Genomic DNA, 24,673 nt, shown 5'->3' with positions numbered 1-24,673 from the left:
ATTTTATAGATTCATTACACACCGAGTGAAATATTTCAAGCCTTTAATTTTTGTAATTTTGATGATTACCTTTAGGAAAGGAAAATATCACCAAAGTATTACTTGAAAAATATTCTAAAAATATTATGTTCCAGAGACATTTTCTAGTATATCATATGTAGTAAATACATGAAATCATGTATTGGTAATACATATTTTATACAAGATATTATATTGCAAAATGTTGCAAAATATACAAGTGATGACCACTGTCTATATATTGCAATATATTAAACATGAATAATGAATATAATGTATTTGTTTATATGTCCCAAAAATATGTAATTTTATATTTATAAATATCCACTATCATGTATTGTGATGTATGTGGGAAAAAAGTATTGATATAATTTATGTAGTTTTTGTAAAGCTATGGCTTACTCATACAGGTAAGCTCAAATTCACTGCCACAGAAAATTAGATTATTGTGAAAAAATGAAATACTTTTCTTACTCATTTCAGAAAGTGAAACTCTCATAGTGTATATATTCAATCCATATGAAGTGGAATGAAAATACAACATTCACTCTCACTCAAAAAATTTGTATATTTTGAAAAAGTTCAATGTTGGAAAGCTGATGATGTCAGTCACACTCTTCTCAGATAATTAACTCCAAACACCTGCAAAAGTTTCCTGATCCTCTCATGGCCCCAAAACACATCGGACCTGACGGAAAAACGGGTTGACAGATGTCGGCAGCCATTAGAACGTCTACGTGCACAAACTCAAAATTTCACGTGCAGGAAGTGAGGCGGTCGCTTCGCTGGAGAAGGGGAAGACATTGTCGCCTCATTGCGCAAGTTCTGTAGGAAATGAATGGAGAGTGAGCGTCGTCGTCTCCCTTGTGTCGAGTCCTTTAGGGTGCTGAAGGACAAACAGACCACCTTCCTCTACTTCTCTCCAATTAGCATTATTTGCTGTTATTTAAAATGTTAACTTTATGTTTTCTGTTTTTTTTATAAAATCAAGAAAATTAGACAACCTTGAGCATCCTCTAATTGAGACTGCAATATAATATAGTGACTTCAGTCAGAGGCTTCTTAAAATCGCTGTAGCACAGACTGCTACCATCAGCATTGACAACAACTCTAAAGAAACTGCATAGCATGAGTTACAACATTTAATCTCCTTCTCTTACTAGTAATGTGTTTTTTAATTGAACTGAATGTATTCATTCCCTCTTCTGAGTCTTTGTATTGATTTTCCACATAAAATCTCAAAATACAGAAACATTTGTTATTGAAACTTTGCAATTTGAAAAAGATCGAGGGGTTAAGTGAAAATCTTATTTACGGTTAAAACAGTATTATTTATGCAGCAGCCATCTTGAAGTTCTACTCGAAAACTTGAGGACGTCTCATTTACGAGCATCTCTTGATATTTAGTTATTACAGTCCCAGTCCTTTCAAACTGTTATTTCAAGTTTACATGACCAGAATTTGAGTTCAAACATAATTTATGTGTTACTTGTACTTTCTCAATAAAACGTTTTTCCCCCTTATATGGAATCAACAATACAAAACGTGTTGTCCGTCCGTCCCGCTAGACGTAGAAGGTGATGCAGGCAGTCTCGTGATGGTTCGGTTTCTCCGGGAACCAATAACCACTCGGCACCGAAAAAAAGATGTATATATTAGGAAAGGCTACGCTATGCTTTGGTTTGCGCAATTTAGACAGCCACCGAGTCCAGGCTCACCTCCTCATCCTGAATTATGGATAATGTAGTCCGACTGCAGGGCTAAGGCTACTCGTTGAGAGAAAGCGGTGCGCGTTCTACTACACCTCCCAGAGCACACCGCGGCATTCAGAGCTGGAGCTGCGAGTGAGGCAAAAAAGAGGAACGTTTCAGAATTCGCCTTCAGACTTGGAGCGTCGCTGCGGAAACAAATTATGGCAGGTTTTCACTATTTTTCTTCTAATACATATTAGAAAAAACGCTTTTATCTGACTAAAATGTGACTGGTGTGGTGTTGTAGTGGCTGACAGAGTTTGTCAAAGTCCGTCAGTAGCAGTGATTGCTAATAAGAGGAAGAAATTAGCTTGCTTAAGCTAGCAAATACATCTTAGCTTGTCAAGACGAGCAACTTTTAATCATTAGTGAAAAGTTAGTGGTCTGTGAAAACGCTTTAAATCGTGTTTTTTTGACAACTTATCTGTCGCTAAATGCGTGTATATTCGTGTGGCCTTAACATTTAGCTAGAGAAGTTTGGTCGTGTTTCGCTTTGTTCCGCCCCCTTCCCCTTTATGGGAACCTCCAGGATTGTGACAATAACAGATTACAGATCTTGACTGCGGCCAGCTACAGCAGGGGCAGATAGTCCGCATACCTTTCTGTACACATCAGCGACTGTCTGGTTTGTCTGGGGGTCGCTGTCACCCTTTCCCTCCCTCCCGCTGATGCCTGTGTTTCTGTCTCTTCGCTCATCCAGCCCTGGAATGTAGGATCTGCACATGTCGGCCACTTTTTCTCACAAGATTCAGCCTCTGTATTTTTTTTTTGTTTTGTTATTGTTGTTGTTACAGAATCTTTATTATATTAAGAGTTGTTAATGTTAATTTCTTACAGGCTTTTGAGCAGGACAGTTCCTCCTTAATTTGGATATTTTTGAACATGTGTAGCCTAATCGATTTATGCGCAAAGTTTTTTTTTTTTTGTGAGAAGAATGAGATCAGGAGATAGAGAAGAAAGTAACATTTCAGGACGTAGAGGCGCTAGGGCAGTCCTCCAGCGGCCCACTGAGTTTTTAGGTTAAGAAATGTTAAAAGTTACAAAAATTCGGAGGCGCACTAGCAGGCGTCATAATTTGGGAATAATTGCGCGTGAGGCCAATGGGCAGGTTCAGGGACGGCGCAAGCCCTCGCGCCCACTTCAATGCGTCAACTATAAACCTAGCTTTATTAGTCTTTACTGTCGGATTAATCTACTGTGTTTTCGTTACAAATATGCGCAAATATTCCGTTAAAATTGAGGTGTTTCCATTAAGCGAATTTATTTTTGAAATGTCAAATCGCGCGGTTTCAATGTCAATGGAAACGCTGCTACTGTTACTGATGTATAAAAAATATTTAAGATAAACAAAGAAAGCTTAACCTGTGGGAGAGCACTAAAGCCTGGTGACCCGCCAGGATGAATATGCACTGGAGGAAACCCTGCAAACAAACAAACATATAAACTGTCATAGGAATGAGAAGGAAAACAATTGATGATTAAAAAAAAGAAAGAAAACAGCAAATGTGGTTGAAATGGTTCTTGTTTTTTTTTAGAGGTAGACTAGCTGCGCTCTCTTAACACACCTTCACCATGATGACACATTGTCAAGTTTTAGATATCAAAGTCAGCGTATGAATACTATGGTAACACACCTTATGGTCCTAATTAATATGATCTTTGCAGCTTTTTCTTGTTCTTGATTACTGAACAACACTGCCTGAACTTTGAACTTCCTGTTCCAGCTACATTTATGCTTAGCTCTTTGCTGCACAACTTCTTAAGGCTACCAATGCCTTCAAACTAAACAACTCAAACAGTCTGGAAACGTTTTTCATTAAACATGTCCAAGTTCTTGTTGAAATGAAAGTGAAACATTAGTGTATTTGTGCCAGTGAAGCAAGGTCTGCATTTGTTGCTGTTGGCATTACCCATCTGACAGTTCTGTGCCTGTTGTGTTCATGGAGCTAATTGTACAAACTGTGATTCCCTCTGTTTAAACAACAATTCAACTGAATAAAATGTGATGCTTCAGCTTTTGGCTAGACCTTTAGAGTATGACATAATCTATTGTGACGGGTGGCGGTAACGATATAATACCACAATATGCTTTTGGTGTAAAACTTACCATAGCAATGAAAACCCCCCCACACTTAGTTTAATCTTAGTATTTTAGCTCTGTTTTTTTTAATACTGATCAGTGATATCACTAATCAGTGATATGATATATCACTGATCATATTAGAATGATCAGTGATTACTTTTAAGCTTGACCAATGAAACTGGGCACTCTCTCCCAGATTCCTCTAAATCTATATCGAAATGGTGTTAGTGGTGTTGATGCTCGTAGCAGGAAGACGGGCCACAAAGTGAAATTCTTCTCAAGTCCCCATACTCCCATGGGCCGGCCCTGCATGATGAGCCAGAGCCGCTGCACTGCGTAGGTCCCTGCTGGACGCCCGGGACAAACGGGGACATTTACTTTATGTGGCATTAGTTAGAGACCAAGCTTTTCCATTTGCTGACATTTGAGTTGTAATACACACAGAGGCTGTTTGTTTTGGTTGCCTGGGCTTTATGGGATCAGTTTTTCTGATCTCCAATGCCGAGGCTGAGATCTGCCTGTCTGGAGTGGAGCAGGAGTAGAGAAGGCATTCGATATGGTGCAGTTTGAGGTATTGTGGCGCCACAAAAATACTGCATGTTCCGTGACTACATCTCCTGAACCAACAGCTTATCTATATCAAGCTGCAACGCAGACACAGAGCCATGTGGTGCCAGAACACGTACTCGGTGAGCATGTGTGAGATGTAAAAGCACACACCAGACAGGAGTCTTGGTTCAGAAAGATATAGCATTCCTCACGGCACGCTCAACCTGCACCTCTAAAAGCGTCACCATTTGCGTTTCGCATTGAGCATACACAAGCAGAGCAAGTGTGGCTTTTAAAGTTGATGCCTGCCTTGTTGCGGTATTGTCTGCAAAAAAATGAGTCCCCACAGGGGTCTCATATAAATGTCAATGCAGGTGAACATGCTCTGCAAGAACACCTTCCAAATTGTCCAGTTTTAGTGAGAGGTGGTGCGTCTGATCGGCGCTCAGGTGAACTTCAGAGATGCAGCAGCTGCAGCGCGCGAAGTGGCCAGCGGTATGATTGGTGCGCTCCTCTGGCTTCATGCCTTTTCAATGCCTCAACTATAAACCCATCTTTCAGGAACGACTCCGATCTGCTGGTGTAGTGCGCAACGGAACAGAGCGGAGTGAAGACTCATGCAGTCAGGCGTTACTGGTGCATGAAAAAACTAGTTTAAAATAAAAACAAGCAACGCTTAGCCTGAGCTCAAAACCTACAGTCTTCAGTTAGCATTTTAAAGTTCATGACAGGACAATTAGAGTGAAATCGGAATCAGCAGATCGGGTTTATTACAGATGGGTGATCGGCCAGAAAACTGGAATCGGTGCAGTTTAATACTGTTTGATCTTTTTTGTTTTTAGTTGCAGATGTTTCCCTCTGTGTCTGACGTGATTCCATTCCGTTCCTCCACCATTATTAACCCAACACTCTTCATTTTCTTCCTGCTTTTCCCAGGCCTAGCAGTCCAGCTGGCTGCCTGTGTTTCTGTCTTTGTGTGTGTGTGACGTACGGGTTATGAGCAGCAGTAAAACACCCCGCTACAGCCAGTACTCTGGAGGAGCCACCGCCTCCGCCGCCGCATCATCCATCTCCAGCAGCCCCTCGTCCTCCCCTGCAGACTCGGGTGTTGGGGTAAGATGTAACCTGGGTTTGTTTTGGGGTTTAAATTTAGGAGAAGTGAACGAGAAAACCGGAACAGAGGTAACAACACCACAATGCAAAACAGTCCGAAAGATTACATGTAGCCTGAGAAAATGTTTTACATCTTCCCAGATGTAAAACACTCAGAAAACTAGATGGAAGAAAATAGTCTGAACAAAAGAGTTTTACATATTCTGATGGAAGGTGATCATTGCTCTGTCCATCTCGTCACTGTCTTGTTCATGTTGCAGAACATGATGGAAGCGACCTTTGGCCCCACCTTTTCTTCCTCTGGAGCTAAAGGTAACGCACCAAACGCCGCCTTTCCTGGACTCCCATTTCTGCCTCTTACTCCGAGCTCAGACGTTCAAACCTTGTTGACTTTATTTCAGCAGAGAGCTCCAGCACCTACAAGCAGCACAGGAGAACCCCGTCCTCCTCCAGCACTCTGACGTACTCCCCTCGTGACGACGACGACGGAATGGTAAACGGATCACACCCTCCGAGAGCGGCTTTAGATTAGCTGGTGTCTGAGGTTGAAATCCTCCCTGCGTTTCATGTTGGAGTAACGTATGTGACTGTTCATCTCTCTTCTCCTCTTTAGCCTCCCATCGGCACGCCTCGGCGGTCTGATTCAGCCATTTCCATTCGCTCTCTTCATTCCGAGTCCAACATGTCGCTGCGCTCCACGTTCTCTCTGCACGAAGAGGAGGAAGACACGGTACGCCGTCACCCTGGAGCAAACACCTTTCCACTGAAAAACACAATCTTACCTGGTATTTTGTTGTTTAGTTTCTAGTGCAAAAGTCTTTGTGCACTTTTTAAAAGACAAAACTAACTTCTAAGGAACTTTTCAACGAGATTAAGACGCTGGTTTTCAGTCAAAAACTTTTGAATATTGGTAAAAATTTCTAGTTAACTGGCAGATTTTTTTCACATTTTACAACTTGGTAATGGATCTACACTAAAAAAAAATAATTAAGATTACGAGACTAAAGTTGAAATAACAGCAGAATAAAGTCACATTACGACTTTATTTTTGTAATACTTTATTCTTGAAATAGGACTTTTTTTCTCTTATCATTTCGACTTTATTTTCATAATACTATTATGACTTTAATATCATATTACAACTTTCTGCTCATACAACTTTATTCCCCTACAAGTTTATTCTTGCAATTTTAGGACTTTATTTTTGTAATTTAGTTTTCAGTTTTTTTCACATTTTTCTAAGGCCCTAATACTCCGTCATAACTTGTTTTTTTAATATTCAAAATGAACTGAATTAAAACAAGCTTCTTTATCTTGCTGAAAAGTTACTTGCAAGTTGTTGTTTTTTTTTTTTTCATTTCAACTTTACCAAAAATATTTGCACTAGAAACCAGTCCAAACTACTTGGTAAGATGTAGTGTTTTCAGTGTATTTATACATGGGGGTCTGTCACATGCTGCTGTCCCACCTTCATAAACCACGGTGTGTATGTGACCAGGAGCCGCAGGTGTTCGCTGAGCCGCCGTCTGTGAAGCTGTGCTGCCAGCTGTGCTGCAACGTTTTCAAGGATCCCGTCATCACAACATGTGGGGTGAGTTTAGTTTCCACCTTTTTTGTGTTTTTATGACATTTTATAAAGAATTGCTAAATATAAGACCACTAGAAAACCCCTCCATTACTGCATTAACTAATAGTTATCTTCTGTCTGCTGTAATTGGATAGTTCAGTAAAAAGAAATGGGCAATTTTTTCACTTGTCTTTCATTTTTAAAGCTGTTTGAGACACTTCAGTAACCCTGGTGTCTTTACTCTCATTGAAACATACATTTTAAGTTTTTTTCATTTTTAGATTGACTTTATTCCTCTGTTTCATATTAAGTCACTTTTTTTTGTTCTATACTAAATGCACCTTACAGAAATATTCAGCCGTTCTCACAATTTGTCACATTACATCCAACTTCATGGTTGGTTTATTCTGATTTGATTTGCGAAACCAATACAAAGTAAAAGGCAAATAATACATTGTTTGAAATTACTTCCAGATCCAAAAAGTGTGGCATATAAATTCATTCCCCTTTACTCTGACACCCCTAAAAGCTAACGCCTTCAGAGATTCCTCATTAGCTGAAGAAAGCCGATCAGAAATCAAACAGGAAGTCCTGGTTGCGGGTTGAAACGAGACATTTAGGGGGCGCAGCAGACGTGGGAAAGAACGACCTCAGGTCACATGAAACCAGGACAGAACTTATTGGCCTACATACGAGACGTGGTGTGTGGTGGAAAACTAACACTGAACTGCTCATTCTGAACAAACAAGCTTTAAAAGACGAGCTTTAAAAGATTAACTTTTAAAGTTCGTCTTAAAACCATCTATTTTACTTGGCTTTCAACTCCAGCAGGATCTAGTTTTAAATTGTATGTTGGTTTGTTTTTAAACTAAGAGTTTTTATTTTTTTTTATTGTTATGTTGTGTTTTAATGTGCAGCACTTTGTATCAGCTGTGGTTGTTTTAAAGTGCTTTATAAATAAAGTTGGTATGGTATGGTAAATACTGTGGTGGAGGTATCATGCTGTGGGCCGCCTTTCTTCAGCAGCGAGAGGGAAGCTGGTCAGGGTGGGTGGGTGGATGGATGGGTGGATGGATGGATGGATGGAGCTGCATGTGGAAATTATTTCTACAGAATTCTCCACAAACATCAGCATGCCATGGAAAAAACATCTTTTGCAAGAGTTTTCTGTCTGACCCTGTCTAACACTAAGGACAGTTGTCTTGAAATCTTCTTTTAACAGTAACTTGTAATTTGAAAAAAACTAAACAAAACTTGTGGGTATTTGTAATAGAATAAGAAGCACAGTACATATCTTAAACCAGGTGTAGTTTCTATAAAAACTACACCTAATCTATAATCTGTAATCTATAAAAAAATCTATAAAATCTATAAAAAAATAATTTTGGCCGATACCAATTTAGTTTCTTTCAAAATGGAGCAACTTTTCTTTCTTTCTTTTCTTTCTAAAGTCACTAAATATAGAGACAGAGTTGCTAATTTGGTAACAGTAAGGTGACAGTAACATGTTATGTGCTCATGTTCAGACATTTGGGGTGGTAGATAATTAACAGAGTTACATGTAAGTATTGGTTGGTCTCCCAAATTGAGGAAAATCTGTGCTGATTTCTCGATGCAGCCCTAGTTTAGTGACAGCTGAGGTTGCAGAAAACATGTCAACTTTCCCTCTTTCTCCTCCCTCTTCAGCACACGTTCTGCAGACGCTGCGCCTTGACTTCAGGTGAGTCCTGAACCGATCAGCGTTTTGTCTTTTACGATCTAGTTACCCCACGCTGTCTTAACGCTGGCATCGTTCGGTCCTAGATAAGTGCCCCGTGGACGCAGCCAAGCTAACCGTCGTCGTGAACAACATCGCTGTCGCCGAGCAGATCGGCGAGCTGTTCATCCACTGTAAATACGGCTGCAGGGCGGTGACCAACGGCGCCGTGGCCCCGGCAGCCTCGGTGGCCGGTAAACCCGGGGCTCATGAGGTGGACCCCCTTGGCTGCCCCTTCACCATCAAACTGTCCTGTCGCAAGTACGCAACAAAAAACGTCTGGCAAAATGCTTGACGTTACGTTTAAGATTCAAGTTTCAGTGGCATTTTCAACTCTTGTGCGCAGAGAGCATGAGGCGAGTTGCGACTACCGGCCGGTGCGTTGCCCCAACAACCCCTCCTGTCCCCCTCTCCTCACCATGAACCTGGAGGCTCACCTCAAGGAGTGTGAGCACATCAAATGTCCGCATTCCAAATATGGGTGAGCATCTTTACCTCTCCATCCAGCGGGAATTCGATAAAACACTTCAACATGTCGTCTTCCCAACAGTTGCACATTCATAGGCAACCAGGACACCTACGAAACCCACCTGGAGGTGTGCAAATTCGAGGGTCTGAAGGAGTTCCTGCAGCAGACGGACGACAGGTGAGCCCAACTCCAAACGTCGTGTCGCCTGAACGGTTGTGGAATAAGAGGTTTGAGCTTTTGTCTGGGTTCGTGTCCAGGTTCCATGAGATGCAGCTGGCTCTGTCTCAGAAGGACCAGGATATTGCTTTCCTGCGCTCCATGTTGGGGAAACTCTCTGAGAAGCTGGATCAGCTGGAGAAAAACCTGGAACTTAAATTTGGTAGGAAGACGCACACATTAGCCAAGTTTACATGTTTACCTTGACCACGAAATTGTGCAAATTGAAATGATGAAAATAAATTTGCTTAATGGAAACATGGCTATTTAGAAAAAACTCACATTTCTTGATACGGTTTGGCGCCAGGATGAGGAGGTTTTTCAGATGTATCAAAACAGATGAATTTTGGAAAACAATTTTTGCATCATACGAGTCATGTGATCAACAGTCAGGTGTTACTACTGACAGAAACGACAAAGAGGATGACAGGAAGTGGTAGGAGGATGATGTTTTTTTTGTTTTTTTCGGACAATGTCCAGCTGGCTCCACCAGATCACAATAAGTTGTGACGGAGAGATGAGCTAGCATCGTGGCGGAATTATGAATATAACTCATGGCAACTGTTTACATCAGTCGCTGCCATGATATTTTAATGACTTATCACATGAACCAGTTTTAATTTCATTTCTTATTTCATGGAAACAAAGCAGTTGGAAACTTGTTTGAGCATAGACAGAGATTTGTGCACATTTCCAATGAAAACACAGCTAATGCTAATTCGTCATAGAGTTAATCAGGTCTCCTGTCCTAATTCCTCTGTAGATGACATGATGCTTAATGTTAGATTTTTTTTCTCGTCTTAGTGTGTGTTCCTGTGTGTTTTTAAGATATGTTGGATGAGAATCAGAGTAAACTCAGCGAGGACCTGATGGAATTTCGTAGAGATGCCTCCATGCTGAACGTAAGTCTAGTCACAATTTTCTGAACCATATTTTTAAAGTAAAGTTTTGTTTGTTCATATAAATGCACCAGAAGCAATGTGACGAAGAGAGCAGTCGCTGTTACACAGCTCTGCCATCAACAAAGACGTTTTGGTTTCGGAGTATCTCAGTGTTTTGTGTTTAGTATCGTAGCGTGATTAGAGCAGGACAATAGATCAATTTTATCGATTAATTGAATTTTCTCCTTCAGAAGATTTAGTTTTAGGAAAATCTGGATTTTTATTATTTTTATTTTTTATTTTTTGCTGTAATGTACTCTCTGGGCTTCCGTAGTTTAGAGTGACTTCTTCCTACCCAGAATCTATCGTCTTGTTTTACTTCTCTTATTTCTTTAGACTTTAAATTCAGGTCAATTCCCAGAATGAAAGAAAGTTTGTGAATTTTTGGTCATTTGTAATTTCTTTTTAAGAAAACAAAGTGAGAAGAATAGTCAGCTAAATGTGGCATAAGAAAATTCTGAGATTTAAATTTTAAGCTGCTCTAATTAGCACATTTAGCGTTGCTAATGGCCGACTCTGTCTGCATTCCCTGTAGAGTAAGAATAGCTGTAGCTTAAATGTGAAATCTCCAAAAGACTCCTGATGTTTCCCGTCTCTACAACCAGACAGCGCTTAGGGAAAAAAGATTTCTCAAAGCTTCTCTGATCAAAGCAGCGGTCTAATGTCGACCGTCTCTCCTCAGGACGAGCTGTCTCACATCAACGCCAGGCTCAACATGGGAATCCTCGGCTGTAAGAATCCGCCTCCTTACACTCTAGCTCTCCTTCCAAAGATAAACACAAACCCAGCGTGTCCCGTCTCTTAGCTTATGACCCGCAGCAGATCTTCAAGTGTAAGGGGACGTTTGTGGGCCACCAGGGCCCGGTCTGGTGTCTCTGTGTCTACTCCACCGGTGACCTGCTCTTCTCTGGCTCTTCTGATAAAACCATTAAGGTAGAAAATCCCACTTCAATCAAGCTAAACCTCCCTTTATTTATTCATCCTGGGGTTGATTTTTTTTATTACAAAATGCATCATTTCCTGTCTGTCCAGGTGTGGGACACCTGCACTACTTATAAGTGTCAGAAAACCCTGGAAGGCCATGATGGCATCGTGCTGGCCCTGTGCATTCAGGGGTAATACAACACACACACACACACACACACACACACACGTTCTGTTCCTTTAGCCCCATCATCTTTGGAGCAACGTGACATGCTTTGTTTTTGTCGCCACAGTAACAAGCTGTACAGTGGATCTGCTGATTGCACCATCATTGTAAGAATCACTCACCTCCAGCATCAGACACCATCCCGGCCAGCAGGAACTAAGTGTGTGTTGCATTCGCTTGTCATGTAGGTGTGGGACATCCAGACCCTGCAGAAGGTCAACACCATCCGTGCCCATGACAACCCCGTGTGCACGCTGGTCTCCTCCCACAACATGCTGTTCAGCGGCTCCCTCAAGGCCATAAAGGTACAGAGGACGACTCTGTTCATCCCACCTGGGATCAGTTACTGAGCGACTGACACGCTGCTGGAAAAAAACACAACAACTTCTTTTTATCATCAGAGGGTCAAATTTGAACATTTCCACATTTTCTCATGTTACAACCACAACCTGCCAAGTATTTGCTTCAGGTTCCAAAAACAGTAAGTAGTTCATGATTGGAGATAAGTTGTACATGGATTACACTTCTTTTTCTTTTCCAAATAAAAATCTGAAAAGTGTGGCTAGCATTTAATATTTAGTAATTAATATTTATCTTAAACTTCTTTTAAAGTTAAATTCCTAAACAAAATTTAGTTTGTACAACAGTCAGAAATGACCTACTTAGTAATAAAGTAACAGATTTACCCCTTTATTCAACCTTCTAAATGACTTGTAAAATGCTTAATGTATACAGTGATGGTGTCACAGGGAACCAGGTGATATTAAGGGTTTTATTAGCTGATATTTACATGAGAAATCGACCATAACGTCTTCTGTAAAAGTCTGAAAATCATCAACCATAAAAGTACATAAATTCAAATTCCAAAAATAAAGTTGCTTGATGGAAACATGACAGTCTGACTGCTATTTAACAGTTTCTCAGTCAGCCATCAATGTTAGTTTTGACTATAAAGTAGAAGAACTTTGTGGGCAAGTTTTCCTGTGTCTGGGATATGCCTAGTGCAGGATATGCCTAGCCTTGACTTTTTGTTGCCATGGATACAAGACATGGGGCAGAGGGCCATTGTGTTGCTGCTCCTACAGAGGGACTTTCCTATGTTGCACAACTTCCTCCCCCCAGTCAGACTTGTTGCTCAGCGCCCTGCGTGTCCACGCTCAGGTTCAGGCTCTGCGTGGTTTTGCTCTTACATCACTGTAATAGTTTCAATGTGTCCTCTGACTGCAGTTATTGGTGACTCATTCTAAACTCAGATTAAAAGGAGCAGTAAAAGAGCAAGCCTTTAAAGCTCGTTTCACAACGGTCTTTCCAGCTTGTTTGTTTTGCATTGTCCGTCATTGTTTGCATTGTGTTTAATTGCGTCTCTTTGGTTTCTCCAGGTGTGGGACATTGTTGGGACGGAGCTGAAGCTGAAGAAGGAGCTGACGGGGCTGAACCACTGGGTGAGGGCGCTGGTGGCGTCCCAGAACCACCTGTACAGCGGCTCATACCAGACCATCAAGGTACGCACAAAACTTCACTAAACCTTACAGAAAATCTACTATTTTTTTAGCTTTACGTCAGGTGATGATGTCATTTCCTCATCAAAAACATGCCAGGAGTGTTACTTTCATTCTTTCATGCTTGTTTGAGGAATCCTTTAATCTCCCGTGGCAACCATTCAGCTCTCCCTCGACTCGGCTCCTTCAGACTAGGCAGCAGTAATTGGCTCATTATACGATTTACTTCTCAGTGAAACGCTGGTAAAAACGTTATTAAAGGGTTAATAGAAGAGCCATGGGTGATGACTTCCTGAAGGCGGAGCTTCAGAAGGATCATCTGTTTCAATGAGGACTAAATGGAGCCAATAGAAAAACATCAGTAAGATTTCATCAGCATTAAAGTATTTATTATTATTAATTTGTTTTTAGGTTGACTTTTAAGAATAAATTTTGATGTTTATTACCCAGGATGTGGCTTCTAGTTAATATGTTAACATGTAATTATCCTCCACCGTTCATTTAAATGGGGTCCAGTTAGATGTGGATCTGAAGTTGAGTTCTGCTTTCAGAGCAGCAGGCCGACGGTCTGGAAATGTTTTGCTTGGCAGGTGGAGCTGCATGGTTATGAGCCAGGGACAGATCTGAGTGAGGGTTGGCTGTGGTTTAATTTTAGTGTCTGTCCATACAAATAAAAATAAAAACATGAGATGTTTTTGTTTTTTTGTTTGGGGAATAACCAGGCCAGTTTATTCTGTCCTTTAGAAGGAGACATGTGGACATGTGGACATGTTCAGCTCTGAGCTGCTAACAGCTGGGATTTTATTTATTTACTTCAAATAGGTTTTTAAAACAAAGAAAATGATTAACTTTTTCTTTTTGAAAAGAAACAGAAGGAAGTGAACACTTATTTAATCCTACTCCTTACCTTGATTTAATGACGTATATCTCTGCCGTCCTGGTGGCTAAAAGAAATGTGTCCATCAATACTTGGTTGCATTTTCCTTCCAGTAAAACAAACTAACTGGTTCAACTGGTCTTGGTTTTACTGGTTTGTTACGGTGCTCCACTGGTTTGAGTTTTGGTCCAACTCTGTGTTTGCAGATCTGGGACATCCGCTCTCTGGAGTGTGTTCATGTGCTCCAGACCAGCGGGGGCAGCGTCTACTCCATCGCCGTCACCAACCACCACATCGTATGCGGCACCTATGAAAACCTCATCCATGTAAGGCTCCCATGTACACACACACACACACACACACACACACACACACACACACACACACACACACACACACACACACACACACACACACACACACACACACACACACACACACAGGCTTAATGTTGTTCAGTTGATTAGAACCAATTGCAGTTTTCTGGCCGATCACTGATCTCTAACAGGCCTGACCTGCTGATGCCGAGTTTGGCCAATCATCATTTTTCTATTTATTTACTTTTTGTCGGAAAAGTTGCTAAACGTAGCAACAAAGTGGCTGCGTTGGCGCCTGTTGGGTGACTGACGTTGTTGCTGATGGTGTGTGTCTGCTACAGGTGTGGGACATTGAGTCTAAGGAGCAGGTCCGAACCCTGACCGGCCATGTTGGAACCGTCTACGCTCTGGCTGTCATCTCCACTCCGGACCAGACTAAAGTGTTCAGTGCCTCCTATGACCGCTCCCTCAGGGTGAGTCGCACTCTGTCTGGGTGTGTGTGTGTGGGTGTGTGTGTGAGAAGTACACAGGGTGAGTTTTGACTGTAACACAGCCTGGCAGGTAGCTAAAGTGGAAGCTTGTGAAAACACTCTTACTTGGCGGCTTGTGTTGCAGGTGTGGAGCATGGACAACATGATTTGTACCCAAACTCTGCTCAGACACCAGGGCAGTGTAACGGCACTGGCCGTCTCCAGGGGGCGCTTGTTCTCCGGAGCGGTGGACAGCACCGTTAAGGTAAAGCCAGTCATCAGGCTGCCACAGAGCAACCCAATCATTAACCTCCTGAAACTCGATAATGATTCCTTCTGTTGAGGCCTCAGCTTCCTCATCCTGATGAAACTCATCTGATTCACCAGGATCCATTTATGGCTGATCTCTCTTTGTAAAAATAATCTGGAATTTAAGGGTTTAATGTTTATATTTTCTGACTTTATTCCCGATTCTATTGACTAAATGTTGTCTTCCTATAGTTTTTCTCCTTTCTCTCCTATCAAAAACTGAATGATAAAAGTTTTCAATCTGATGCTTTGGTCTCAACTAAACCTTTTTTGAAGGACATTTTTGTTTCCACAGACTTCATGATTCATTTTATTTGTTGTTTCTGTTTTGTTTATTTACATTGGATATTTAAAATGTCTTCCAGTTTCAGGGTTAAATGTTCATTAGGATTTTAGTTTATTTATCTTTCAGAATAAGTGCTTGCATTATTATGACATCATTACTTGAAAATGATCTCCAAACAACAATATTATTGTTTATTGCAATAACTTCTGGGACAATTTATTGTCCAGTAAAACTCCTTATTGTGACAGGTCTAATCTTCACCTCAGCAGAAGTATGTTCACAAGATTCATGGTGAAATAATGTGCTTCCACTAAAGAAATTAGCCAAAATAACAGCTAATTTGTCTGGAAATGTTTGGAATTTGGAGCCAGACGGAGTAAAGTAACCAGTCGTGTCTCTGCCTCAGGTGTGGACATGCTGAACAAAACCGTTCTGGTCTTCAGGCGTCCAGCAGACGATACGCTCCAGTAACTTCTCCAAAACGCTCCACCAACATCTCTAAGGACGACTCCCTCCCTCCACCGTATTCATCCCCGGGTCCAACCGGACCCGCCGCCTTACAGCCGTACTAACCGGACAGAAAGCAGGAAGTGGACGCCCGCCCGCCGCTTCCAGAGCTCTACTAACGACGCCTGATGCTCTGATGCTCAAAGACCGGTCTCACTCCAGATATCGAACTTTTCCGTGGCTTTTGAAGATGTTGTGGTTTTTACTGTAAACTTTAAACTTGACCACTTAAGTTACAAACCCTGAAGTGGTCATCAGCATCGGTTTCATCTTCAGTGCATTGTCTTTTTCTTTAAGCGGCCTTTATAAAACAGCAATGTGTTTAGAGTGAAGGATCTATTAGTGCCATGATGAGGTTGTATTCAGCGCCTGTACAGCTGAAACGTTGGTCTTTGTTCATGCATGTGATGTGCCTGTCGACGCGTAAAGGCGTTTTTTGTTGTTTTTTTTAAATGAGTGCCATATTAGAGTTGTATCGATACTTCTTACACTCCTTTCTGTTTTCAAAGAATTATGAACAAACTCCAGAATGACACCACCAAAGTAGTTAACTGTAAATAACTTAAAAAAACAAAACAAAGGCAGAGATGGACATTAATCTCAAGTCTTAATGTTTGAGGACCCATATTGGGTTGACAGTAATGAAGAATATGAAATACAGACTGTTGATATGATCATGCATATTACACGTTTTAGCTATAAAGTTTTGAAAGTGTTTTTATTTCAGCTCATATTGACTGTAGCTTTGGTACAGAAGAAGGAAAGAATGAAAAAGTGTCTTCACTGAGTGGCTTCAGTGATTTTCTTGTAAACTTATAATCATTTAAGGTCGACTTGATCACTGATCAATAAAACGGTTGTACTCTTTGACGGCTGCTGATTTGTTTGATTTAATTTGGAAATAATTGACAGCTGGCTCCATTTAGTGTACCAAAGCTGAAACCAGGACCTTCAATTTCATAATTATGAATTTGAAAGTCAAAATTGACTTCTCAAAATTATGAATTAGATTTTTTGTAATCATATCTAAAACTCCTGGTGGACTGTTTTTTCTTCCATGTGTGAAACGTGTTTCCATACTTGCAGCCTCCATTATTTTTCACCTTTTACTTTTCATTAAGGAAAAACAAATCCAACACCAAGCATGGCTGTCCCAGCCTACCAAAGTATTTATCTTAGTCCTATATTGACTATAAAGGAAGTTGTACTTATTGTAAAACAATCTATAAAATTAAGGAAGTTGTATTTCAGATTTAGGAAATTATATCACCTTTATTCCAGTTACAAATCTTGCTATCTGTAAAACCCAGTGACCCAGCTAACCGCTGTTAGGAGTACAAGTAAATAAATACTAAATAGTTTGGTAATCTTTCTTACTAATTCTGTCCATTTTAATACACAACAAAACAGCAACACAGTTATGTTTATATAGAACATTAATTTATTGAGAGCAGATGGCCATAAGATGCAGTTGCTGCAAGCACACATCTGTCCAATCAGTAAAACACACTCTCACACTCACGCATACACACACACACACACACAGATTTCACACAATCAATAGCAGAGCAACACTTTACACACTTTGGCCCTTTCTCAAGCATTCACACACAGTCACTGCAGAGCAAAGAAGATCCAATAAAAAGCTTCATCTTTTGTTAAGAAAGAAGAGATGGACCAGAATTCTGTTTTTGACCTCAACCCATGACCACACAATCACTCTGTAACACAACGCTTACAATATGAGAGACGACCAAACCGAGGAACATGGGAAAAAATTAAAAGGCAAAACTTGTCTATGATGGGATGGTGCCCGGGTTCAAAACTATGAGAAAGGGGACATTTCTAAGGAGTGGCTGAAAGTTAGCGATTAACCAATGGATTTATTACATGCACTAAACAGATTATCATAAACGACGCCTGAGTGAGTTTAAAAATGCCACAGATCAGCATTTATAAGCTCAATTTGTTTCTGTTGATTCAGAATTTCACATACTGGGAATTTTCACTTTCATGCTATGAGGTGTGAGACCTGATCGCTAAGCAGCAAACCCAACGCAGACTCCACCAGGGGTTAAAGGTCATTGGCCCACAGATACACCTGAATATTTTTCAAACTAAAATTTTCCTTTATTTCCCCACATGGACTTTGAGATTCAGGATCTTTGTGTGTGTGTGTGTGTGTGTGTGTGTGTGTGTGTTTTCTTTTTTAATTTAAAGGAATTTCAACAAAGTTTTGCGTACATTTGTGACAGAAATGCAGCTAGTGAAGCTGAAGCATTATTTACCAAAAGCCAAAGTATGTTTTCCTGCGCAACTGACACAAAAAGCACAAATTTATATGTGTGACTGAGGTATACATTAGGAAACTAGTTGCTTTTGACCAAATCGTTTTACTCTTAGCAGGAAAGTGTGCATTTTTCCCAAGTAACTTTTTAAGTTCAGAGACAAATTGCGTTTGCTAATGTGGGTTTGAAGCATGCAGGCAACTTAAGCCAAGTGCAACACGATGGTTTCCGGTTGTCCAGATGAGGAAGCAATCAGTTTCATGACTCTAACAAATGCACCTGTGACAGTGAAGAGTAAAAGAGAGTGATTCCCTGATACTTTACATACCCATCTACTGTATTGAAGTCAGACCAAAAATCACAAAGCAAGGCACATGTTTGAAAGACAAAAAAAAAAAAAAACATACCAAAAAAAGAGTAAACAACAGGAATTGCTTGTAATATAAACATCGCCACATCCTGACACATGTATGCAGAAAAATAACAACAATAAAATAATATAATTATAATAATAATAATAGAAAAGAACACTTCCTTGAAATTACCCAACATGGTATCCTACAATGATTCATTTAGCTGGGACCACCGAAGCATGGAGAAGCAAACTGATTCTGAATACTCAGATTAGATCTGATTACTTTGAAAAATACTCTTCAGGATGACACACACATCATAAATACACTTCTTATTTTATTTTTTATTTTTTTTGCAAATATCCATATATATATTCTATATGTGATCAGAATTTAAATACCACAACTATTCTCTGAATTATTATTTATTCATAGACAAAGAGTGCAGCTGCTGTGAGACTGATTTCCTTTACGGGGGAGAACATGAAATACTGGAGTATTGCACTTTTTTTTTTTCTTTTTGGTCAAATGTAACAGAAATTAAACCGTCACACTTAGCAGTTCTTGATCGCTGTCGCTCACGCTTTCCCCAACACCTTTTGATTTCCGTCTCATTTACACAAAAATCATGGTTACGTGTTGTAACCAGTAAAAAATGGGGAGGCGGTACAGCAGATTGTCATGGCGAAACGAGATGAGGGGCTTGTAGGCGTGTGGGATGGAAAATGTAAGAGTTAAGTGCTAGAATGTCAGTGAGTACAGTGTAGTTTCATTTTTATTTTATTTTTTAGTTTTAACGTGATTGTAAAATTGGGTGATGTGGGTTTTGAGGCCTGATTGGTTGGATTATTAAATATTTTACATGAGTTTCAGGAGAGCTGGGAGGAATTGTGATCTTGCAAAAGCATTAATGCTACTTAAACCTTTAATACAGATTTTTGTCATTTATATTTAGTGAATTAGATTGGGTCATTCTAACAGACGAATATGCTTTGATCTAAATAATACCTGGGGTGTGTTGGTAAAAGCCTCTCCACATTGAGATGCTGCCACCATCATCACATTGTTTTGTCCACCTCACAGCTGTGCACTATTTTCTGTTGGTCAATCAAATAAATGCCAATAAACACATTAAAATTTGTGTTTGTAACGTGATCAAATGTGGCAAAGTTCAAGAGGTAGAGGTACGTTTGCAAGTCGGGGCATGAATAGTGCTTCTCACTGAGCCAAAGGTGCCTTAGTGTAGAGCAGGAAGCAGAGGGGGCGGGGGGTGGGGGGGTTTATCTTAGCACGGTCAGCAATGAAAGGATTTTGTTGAATTAACTACAAATACCAATGGAAAAAGCTTATTTGTTTTGAGTGACTGAAATTCTCTTGGGTGGATCTTTATACGAAGCACCATTATCAGTAACAAGCTTTCCTTGCCTGAGGCACGGTAGTGGTGGTATCATGATTTGACCACCTTTAATTAGTATCACGCTTCAAATTTAAATCAGAATGTTTCTGTTGTGTAAAAAGTGTGAAACTTATTCACTCAATCAGTAAAAAGAAAAAGAAAACATTCAATTTATTTTTGACTTAGTGGGATTAAAGTATCAATAAATCCAATTGCTGAAATGACGGAGCAGGTTTTGGTGTTTTGGATTTATCTATGCATCTGTGAGTGTCCTAAAAGCGCTATGTAAGTTTGATGTATTATAATTATTATTATTATTATTAAGTTGAAGTTGTGGTAGCAGGATGGACAGTGGAACCTGAAGTTTGCTGCTGCACTTTCGTCAGTCAGCAGTGTTTTTGAAGCCCTCTTTGTTGACGCGCAGCTCCGACCATGGTGCTTGTGCTGACCTTCAGAAGGTGCTTTGGGGGCAACTCGGACCCATCCAACTGTACACACTGGGGGAAATGTCACACTCATTTACCTCTGCCTTTAAAAAAAAAAACTTTCTTGTGAAGTTCTCAACTTCCTGCCATATCCCCGAAATTACCTGCTGTAGTCCCGCTTTTACACCATTTTCATTCATATTATGAAGGTTCCAGTTTGTGTGTTTGCGCGTGTGTGTGTGCAAGCCGGCTGCGTGGGTCGTTGTGCTTCTGCTGTGTGCGAGTGGGCCCGTCTACGTGTGTGTGTGCATATGTGGGGGGATGCGACTCAGATCCGACAGCAGGAAACAGAACGGTGATCCTGAAAATTCCCGTGACGCACATCCACCCGCACGAACGGCGCACACACGCACACCCATCGGGAGGTCAAGAGTCTCAAATTTGGTCACATAGAATAATTTTTCCACCAAGTCATTTACATCATCACAACACCAGAGGTCACCATTCCACACAGAACCAGGACATCAAATCAAAGAGCTAGAGATTGATATTTATCAGCATATATCATATATTACTGTGCTAATGCAGGACTTTTTCAGTAGATATAAACTCTCCATGCTTTAGAATGTACACATACCGTACTATGATTCATTACACAGTTGGTTTTTAAATCTGTATTAGTATTTGTTCATGTGGAGTTCTTTAAAGACTCACGTTGTGATTGCAGTCTTCTTGACTGTGATACATTTCTTTATTAATCCTTCTTGGGTTTTTTTTTTCTTTTTTTCTCTCTCGATAGTTTAGCTTTTTAATCTCTCTTTTCTGCCCCTCTTTTATATCCGTTTTTCAGTGCCGTGATCTCTGTCCAGGCCTCTGATGCTGCTGATGTTCCATCACCTTTATTGTTTTTTTTGTTTGTTTTGTTTTTTGCATCGTGCAAAGGAGAAAGAGAAGAAGAGTCGAGCTTCCTCTGGGCAGATGGATGGACAGCAGTTTCGGAGCGAAGAGGAGAGAGGTGGATGAAGAGAAGGAGAGAGAGAGATAGAGAGGAGGGTTGCCTCTTTGTGCCGTCTGATTCAGTTCTGATGCAGTGTTGCCGTGGAGATTCGCCAACTGGGTTTCTGCCGTTTTACTCCAACATGGCGTCCAGCTGGTCGGCCAAGTCGTCGAACATGCTGCCGATGTCATCGAGGATGCTCACCGTTGTCTTCTGCTCAGCCACAGAGCTGGATGCAAACACAAACACAGGCAGAAGATTACAGCACCTAATAGAGAATTCATATCTATAAACTGATGAACATTGTTGTAGTATTTTGTGGGACAATGAAGACGTGGTTTTACAGTAAAGCATCCAGCCTTGCTAAGAAACAGATGGTTTTCAGAGGTTTTGTTCGTTGTAGCTAGCAAGCTAATGTAGCGAAAGCTAGCCTGGAAAATTCAGTAACAGATTGCAATATTATTCCATTATATACTACTCAAAACCAATAACTCAGACTGTCTGAAAACGCAAAGTGCAATATCTTTACTGAATGTCTTGACAGTTCAATATTGTTTTTATTGTTGCCTCTTATATATATTTAGCAATATATTATTTGCATATGTCTTCTTTTTTACCTGCACAAGTAAAACCGGGTTAGGGTTTTATGTATATGTATGAATATATATGTATATGTACTGTATAAATGTGTATCTGTTGTCGCACTTATAGTTTTACAGTATTCTTTCTGTGTATTCTGGTAGCCAAGGAATGGCATTTCATTGCCGATAAAGTAAGTCTAGGTCTAATAAAGGCCTGAGATCTTAATCCTGCCTTGTTCACCTTAAGAAAAAATAATGATTGGAATCTGGGTTAAGGAAACTGAAAGTAAAACCTGCTTTTATGTAGATGCTACACTGATACTCCTTACCCACCAAGAAACAAGTCTGCCTAAATTTTTCGTAATATTGAAAATATTGAATAAAAAGTGTTGAAAACTATACATTGTTTTACTTCAACTTCATGTTTGTGTGTGTCTGTTCTTGTATATAGACACATTGAGGACAATTGTGACTATTTTAACCAACAAAGAGAGGTCATCTATAGAAAGTTTGGACATTTTCCTGGTCTTTGCCTTTTTTCCAATTAAAATACACTTTGCTAGTTAGGTTTAGAGATTTTAATTAAGTTTTGATTAAGGTTGGGAATATAATAGCAATGGTAATGGTTAGGGAAAATGCCTGATTTGGGGATATATGCAGTTACTAAAATGAAAGGAGGTCAATACAAAGCCCTCATTTGGATAGAAGTACAATGGAGAAATCTAACATGTGAATGTGCGTGTGCACGCACCTATCATGTGTGTGTGTGTGTGTGTGTGTGTGTGTGTGTGTGTGTGTGTGTGTGTGTGTGTGTGTGTGTGAACATGAATACATGGTTTACAAAACCAAATTGTGAGGTTACTTATCAGCAGTGTGACCTCAAAGGGCTGTGAAATGTCATTTATGAAATGCATGTTCTGAAAGTAAATTGTATTTTTGAAGTGATATTTGTATTCTATAGGTACAATTATTTTTTTGACATACTTTTTGTGTTCACCAGATGAAGGGAAAGGTATGTCTCCATAAACACCACAGAAGTCAAAATGGTCTCCTAAACTACAAATCCATGTATGTGTGTGTGTGTGTGCTCCATACTCGTCCTGCCGTAGAATCTTATCCTCCACGGCCTGCAGAGCAGCAGCCAGGGATGCGCTTGTCTCTTCCAGCTTCTGATGCACCAAAGAGTCTACACCAAAGTCTGTTGTGGAGGCCTGTGGTGTGACAGCTCCTCCTGTAATCCCACTGTCCACTGACACGCCCCCAATGGAGGAGCGGGGGGGCTTTACGGGCGGCGGGGTTGGACTGGGAGTAGCAGGGGTCTGAGGTGTCTGAGGTGTCTGAGGGGTGGTGGGGGTCTGTGGGGTATGGGGGCTTTGAGAAGAAGGGCTTGTCGGCTTGGCGACAGGAGGGTTGGAGGAGTTGCACGGCAGGAAGGAAGTAGGTGAACTGGTCTGCCGTGCCACCACAGAGTGCTGCTTGACCTGGGTAGAAACGGAGGTCGGGGAGGCGGGACTTGTCATAGAGTGGATCAGCTTGGCCGGTTTTGGTGCCGTAGGTGGGGGTGCTGGTTTCGGTGAGACTGGTGGAGGGATCTTCTTTCCTTCCACTACACACAGAGGAGAAAAAAGTCATTTTCAAGAAAATAAAGCAGGAATGTGTGCTGTGAAAATTTTCTTGTATAATATCAATACATGAAAATCAATATTGCAAAGCAGAAAAGCTTTACAATAGCATTTAGTGCCACTTCTTGCTAAAGCTATATACGTAGAGAATACGGATCTTGTCAGGACTTTATAAGCTCTCATCCACCTTATGGATATTGAATTCATTTAGACTTTTAATCATTCAATTCAATAGTTTTTTACCCAGGATGTAATATTAAATAAACAATTTTAATAATTTTTAAATAAAAATTATTTTATTTAAAAATAATTATTTTATTTAATTATGTACTACAATTAATATTGTAGTACATAAGCATAAATTTATCGCTGATTGTCTAAACTTGTAGCCTAAATTGTAAGGTATAGCTCCAAAATTGTTGATTTTTTTGGTTTTCCAATTATCATAAAAGGTTTAGTGTCCTTTCTTTCAAGCTCGGTTGCGTAACGTTTATTTTAATAAAAAGGTTTTAATGTATTTGTTAAAACTGTCATGTCCTGACAGTCTAACGTTAGATATAGATAGAGTGAAAAAAATCAAGCTCCTCCTCCGCCTCCACCCTGAACTACTATTATCATCTGAAGAAATGCACCACTCCCAGTGAAAAACAACCAATCAGTGGCAGGAGCCAGGTCTTAGCGCTGTCAATCATGGTAGTGTATGCGATGCTAATAAAGAAACAACTTACCATTACCAACTTGTCATTACAGGTAACCGTAATTTTTAAATCCATGCTAACGACCCTAAGCATTCGTAAAAGGATAGTTGCAGGGGAGAAGTTGCAGCCTAGCAGAGAGCAAGGAGGAAGGTGTGAGCATAAGGTGATTGACAGGGCCAAGACGCTGCCCCTGGTTCTGATTGGTTGTTTCTGACCAAACGATGTCTTTCTGCAGTTAGTATTGGGAAAAGGCAGAGGAGCTTGATTTTTCTGTTTATCTGTCTCTTGCTATCTGTCATGACATAGTGACAGTTTTAGCAACTATGTAAAAACATATTTTTGTATATACACCAGCTTCAAAACTGAGTTTATAAAGGTTAGAAAGTTAATTGTAATGCACAATTAAAAGCCTCAAAGAAAATGACATGCAAGTAA

General features: G+C 40.3%; 2 protein-coding genes across 3 annotated transcripts in view; one reads left to right on the top strand and one right to left on the bottom strand.

Annotated features, from left to right (window-relative positions):
• The first annotated feature begins 1,734 nt into the window (after nt 1-1,734).
• On the top strand, nt 1,735-16,745 carry traf7 (TNF receptor-associated factor 7). 2 transcript variants are annotated; one of them, XM_015012005.2, is made up of 22 exons: nt 1,735-1,933; nt 5,338-5,514; nt 5,775-5,826; nt 5,919-6,007; nt 6,128-6,244; nt 7,013-7,105; nt 8,768-8,801; nt 8,885-9,098; nt 9,184-9,318; nt 9,388-9,483; nt 9,564-9,685; nt 10,351-10,424; nt 11,146-11,194; nt 11,269-11,396; nt 11,496-11,578; nt 11,681-11,720; nt 11,802-11,918; nt 12,993-13,115; nt 14,196-14,315; nt 14,648-14,779; nt 14,922-15,041; nt 15,778-16,745. In XM_015012005.2, exons 2-22 carry the CDS (start codon nt 5,398-5,400, stop codon nt 15,790-15,792), a joined length of 2,070 nt encoding a protein of 689 aa, XP_014867491.1. In that variant the 5' UTR covers nt 1,735-1,933; nt 5,338-5,397; the 3' UTR covers nt 15,793-16,745. The 2 variants fall into 2 exon arrangements, with proteins under 2 accessions (XP_014867491.1, XP_014867483.1); XM_015011997.2 differs by having other exon boundaries at nt 5,916-6,007.
• A 551-nt stretch (nt 16,746-17,296) lies between these two features.
• caskin1 (CASK interacting protein 1) overlaps nt 17,297-24,673 on the bottom strand; it is a 106,839-nt gene continuing 99,462 nt past the window's right edge. Inside the window, exons 23-24 of the mRNA XM_015011952.2 lie at nt 23,014-23,524; nt 17,297-21,566 (exon numbers count right to left, since the gene is read on the bottom strand). Of these exons, the coding sequence (XP_014867438.2) occupies nt 21,470-21,566; nt 23,014-23,524 (608 nt within the window). The 3' untranslated portion in view covers nt 17,297-21,469. The remainder of the gene's footprint in view (nt 21,567-23,013; nt 23,525-24,673) is intronic.

Source organism: Poecilia mexicana, unplaced genomic scaffold (assembly GCF_051168715.1).
Source record: "Poecilia mexicana isolate PSO_F unplaced genomic scaffold, ASM5116871v1 scaffold_8, whole genome shotgun sequence".
NCBI lineage: Eukaryota > Metazoa > Chordata > Actinopteri > Cyprinodontiformes > Poeciliidae > Poecilia > Poecilia mexicana.
Note: the sequence above shows the minus strand (reverse complement) of the source record. Positions and strands in the feature narration are given on the sequence as shown.

Bases quoted from the DNA above. Each gene is read 5' to 3' on its own strand.
- traf7 (XM_015011997.2), top strand. From the start codon at position 5,398: ATGAGCAGCAGTAAAACACCCCGCTACAGCCAGTACTCTGGAGGAGCC. The intron at 9,099-9,183 runs GTACGCAACAAA...TCTTGTGCGCAG, and splicing joins ATCAAACTGTCCTGTCGCAA to AGAGCATGAGGCGAGTTGCG. The intron at 14,780-14,921 runs GTGAGTCGCACT...CTTGTGTTGCAG, and splicing joins CCTATGACCGCTCCCTCAGG to GTGTGGAGCATGGACAACAT.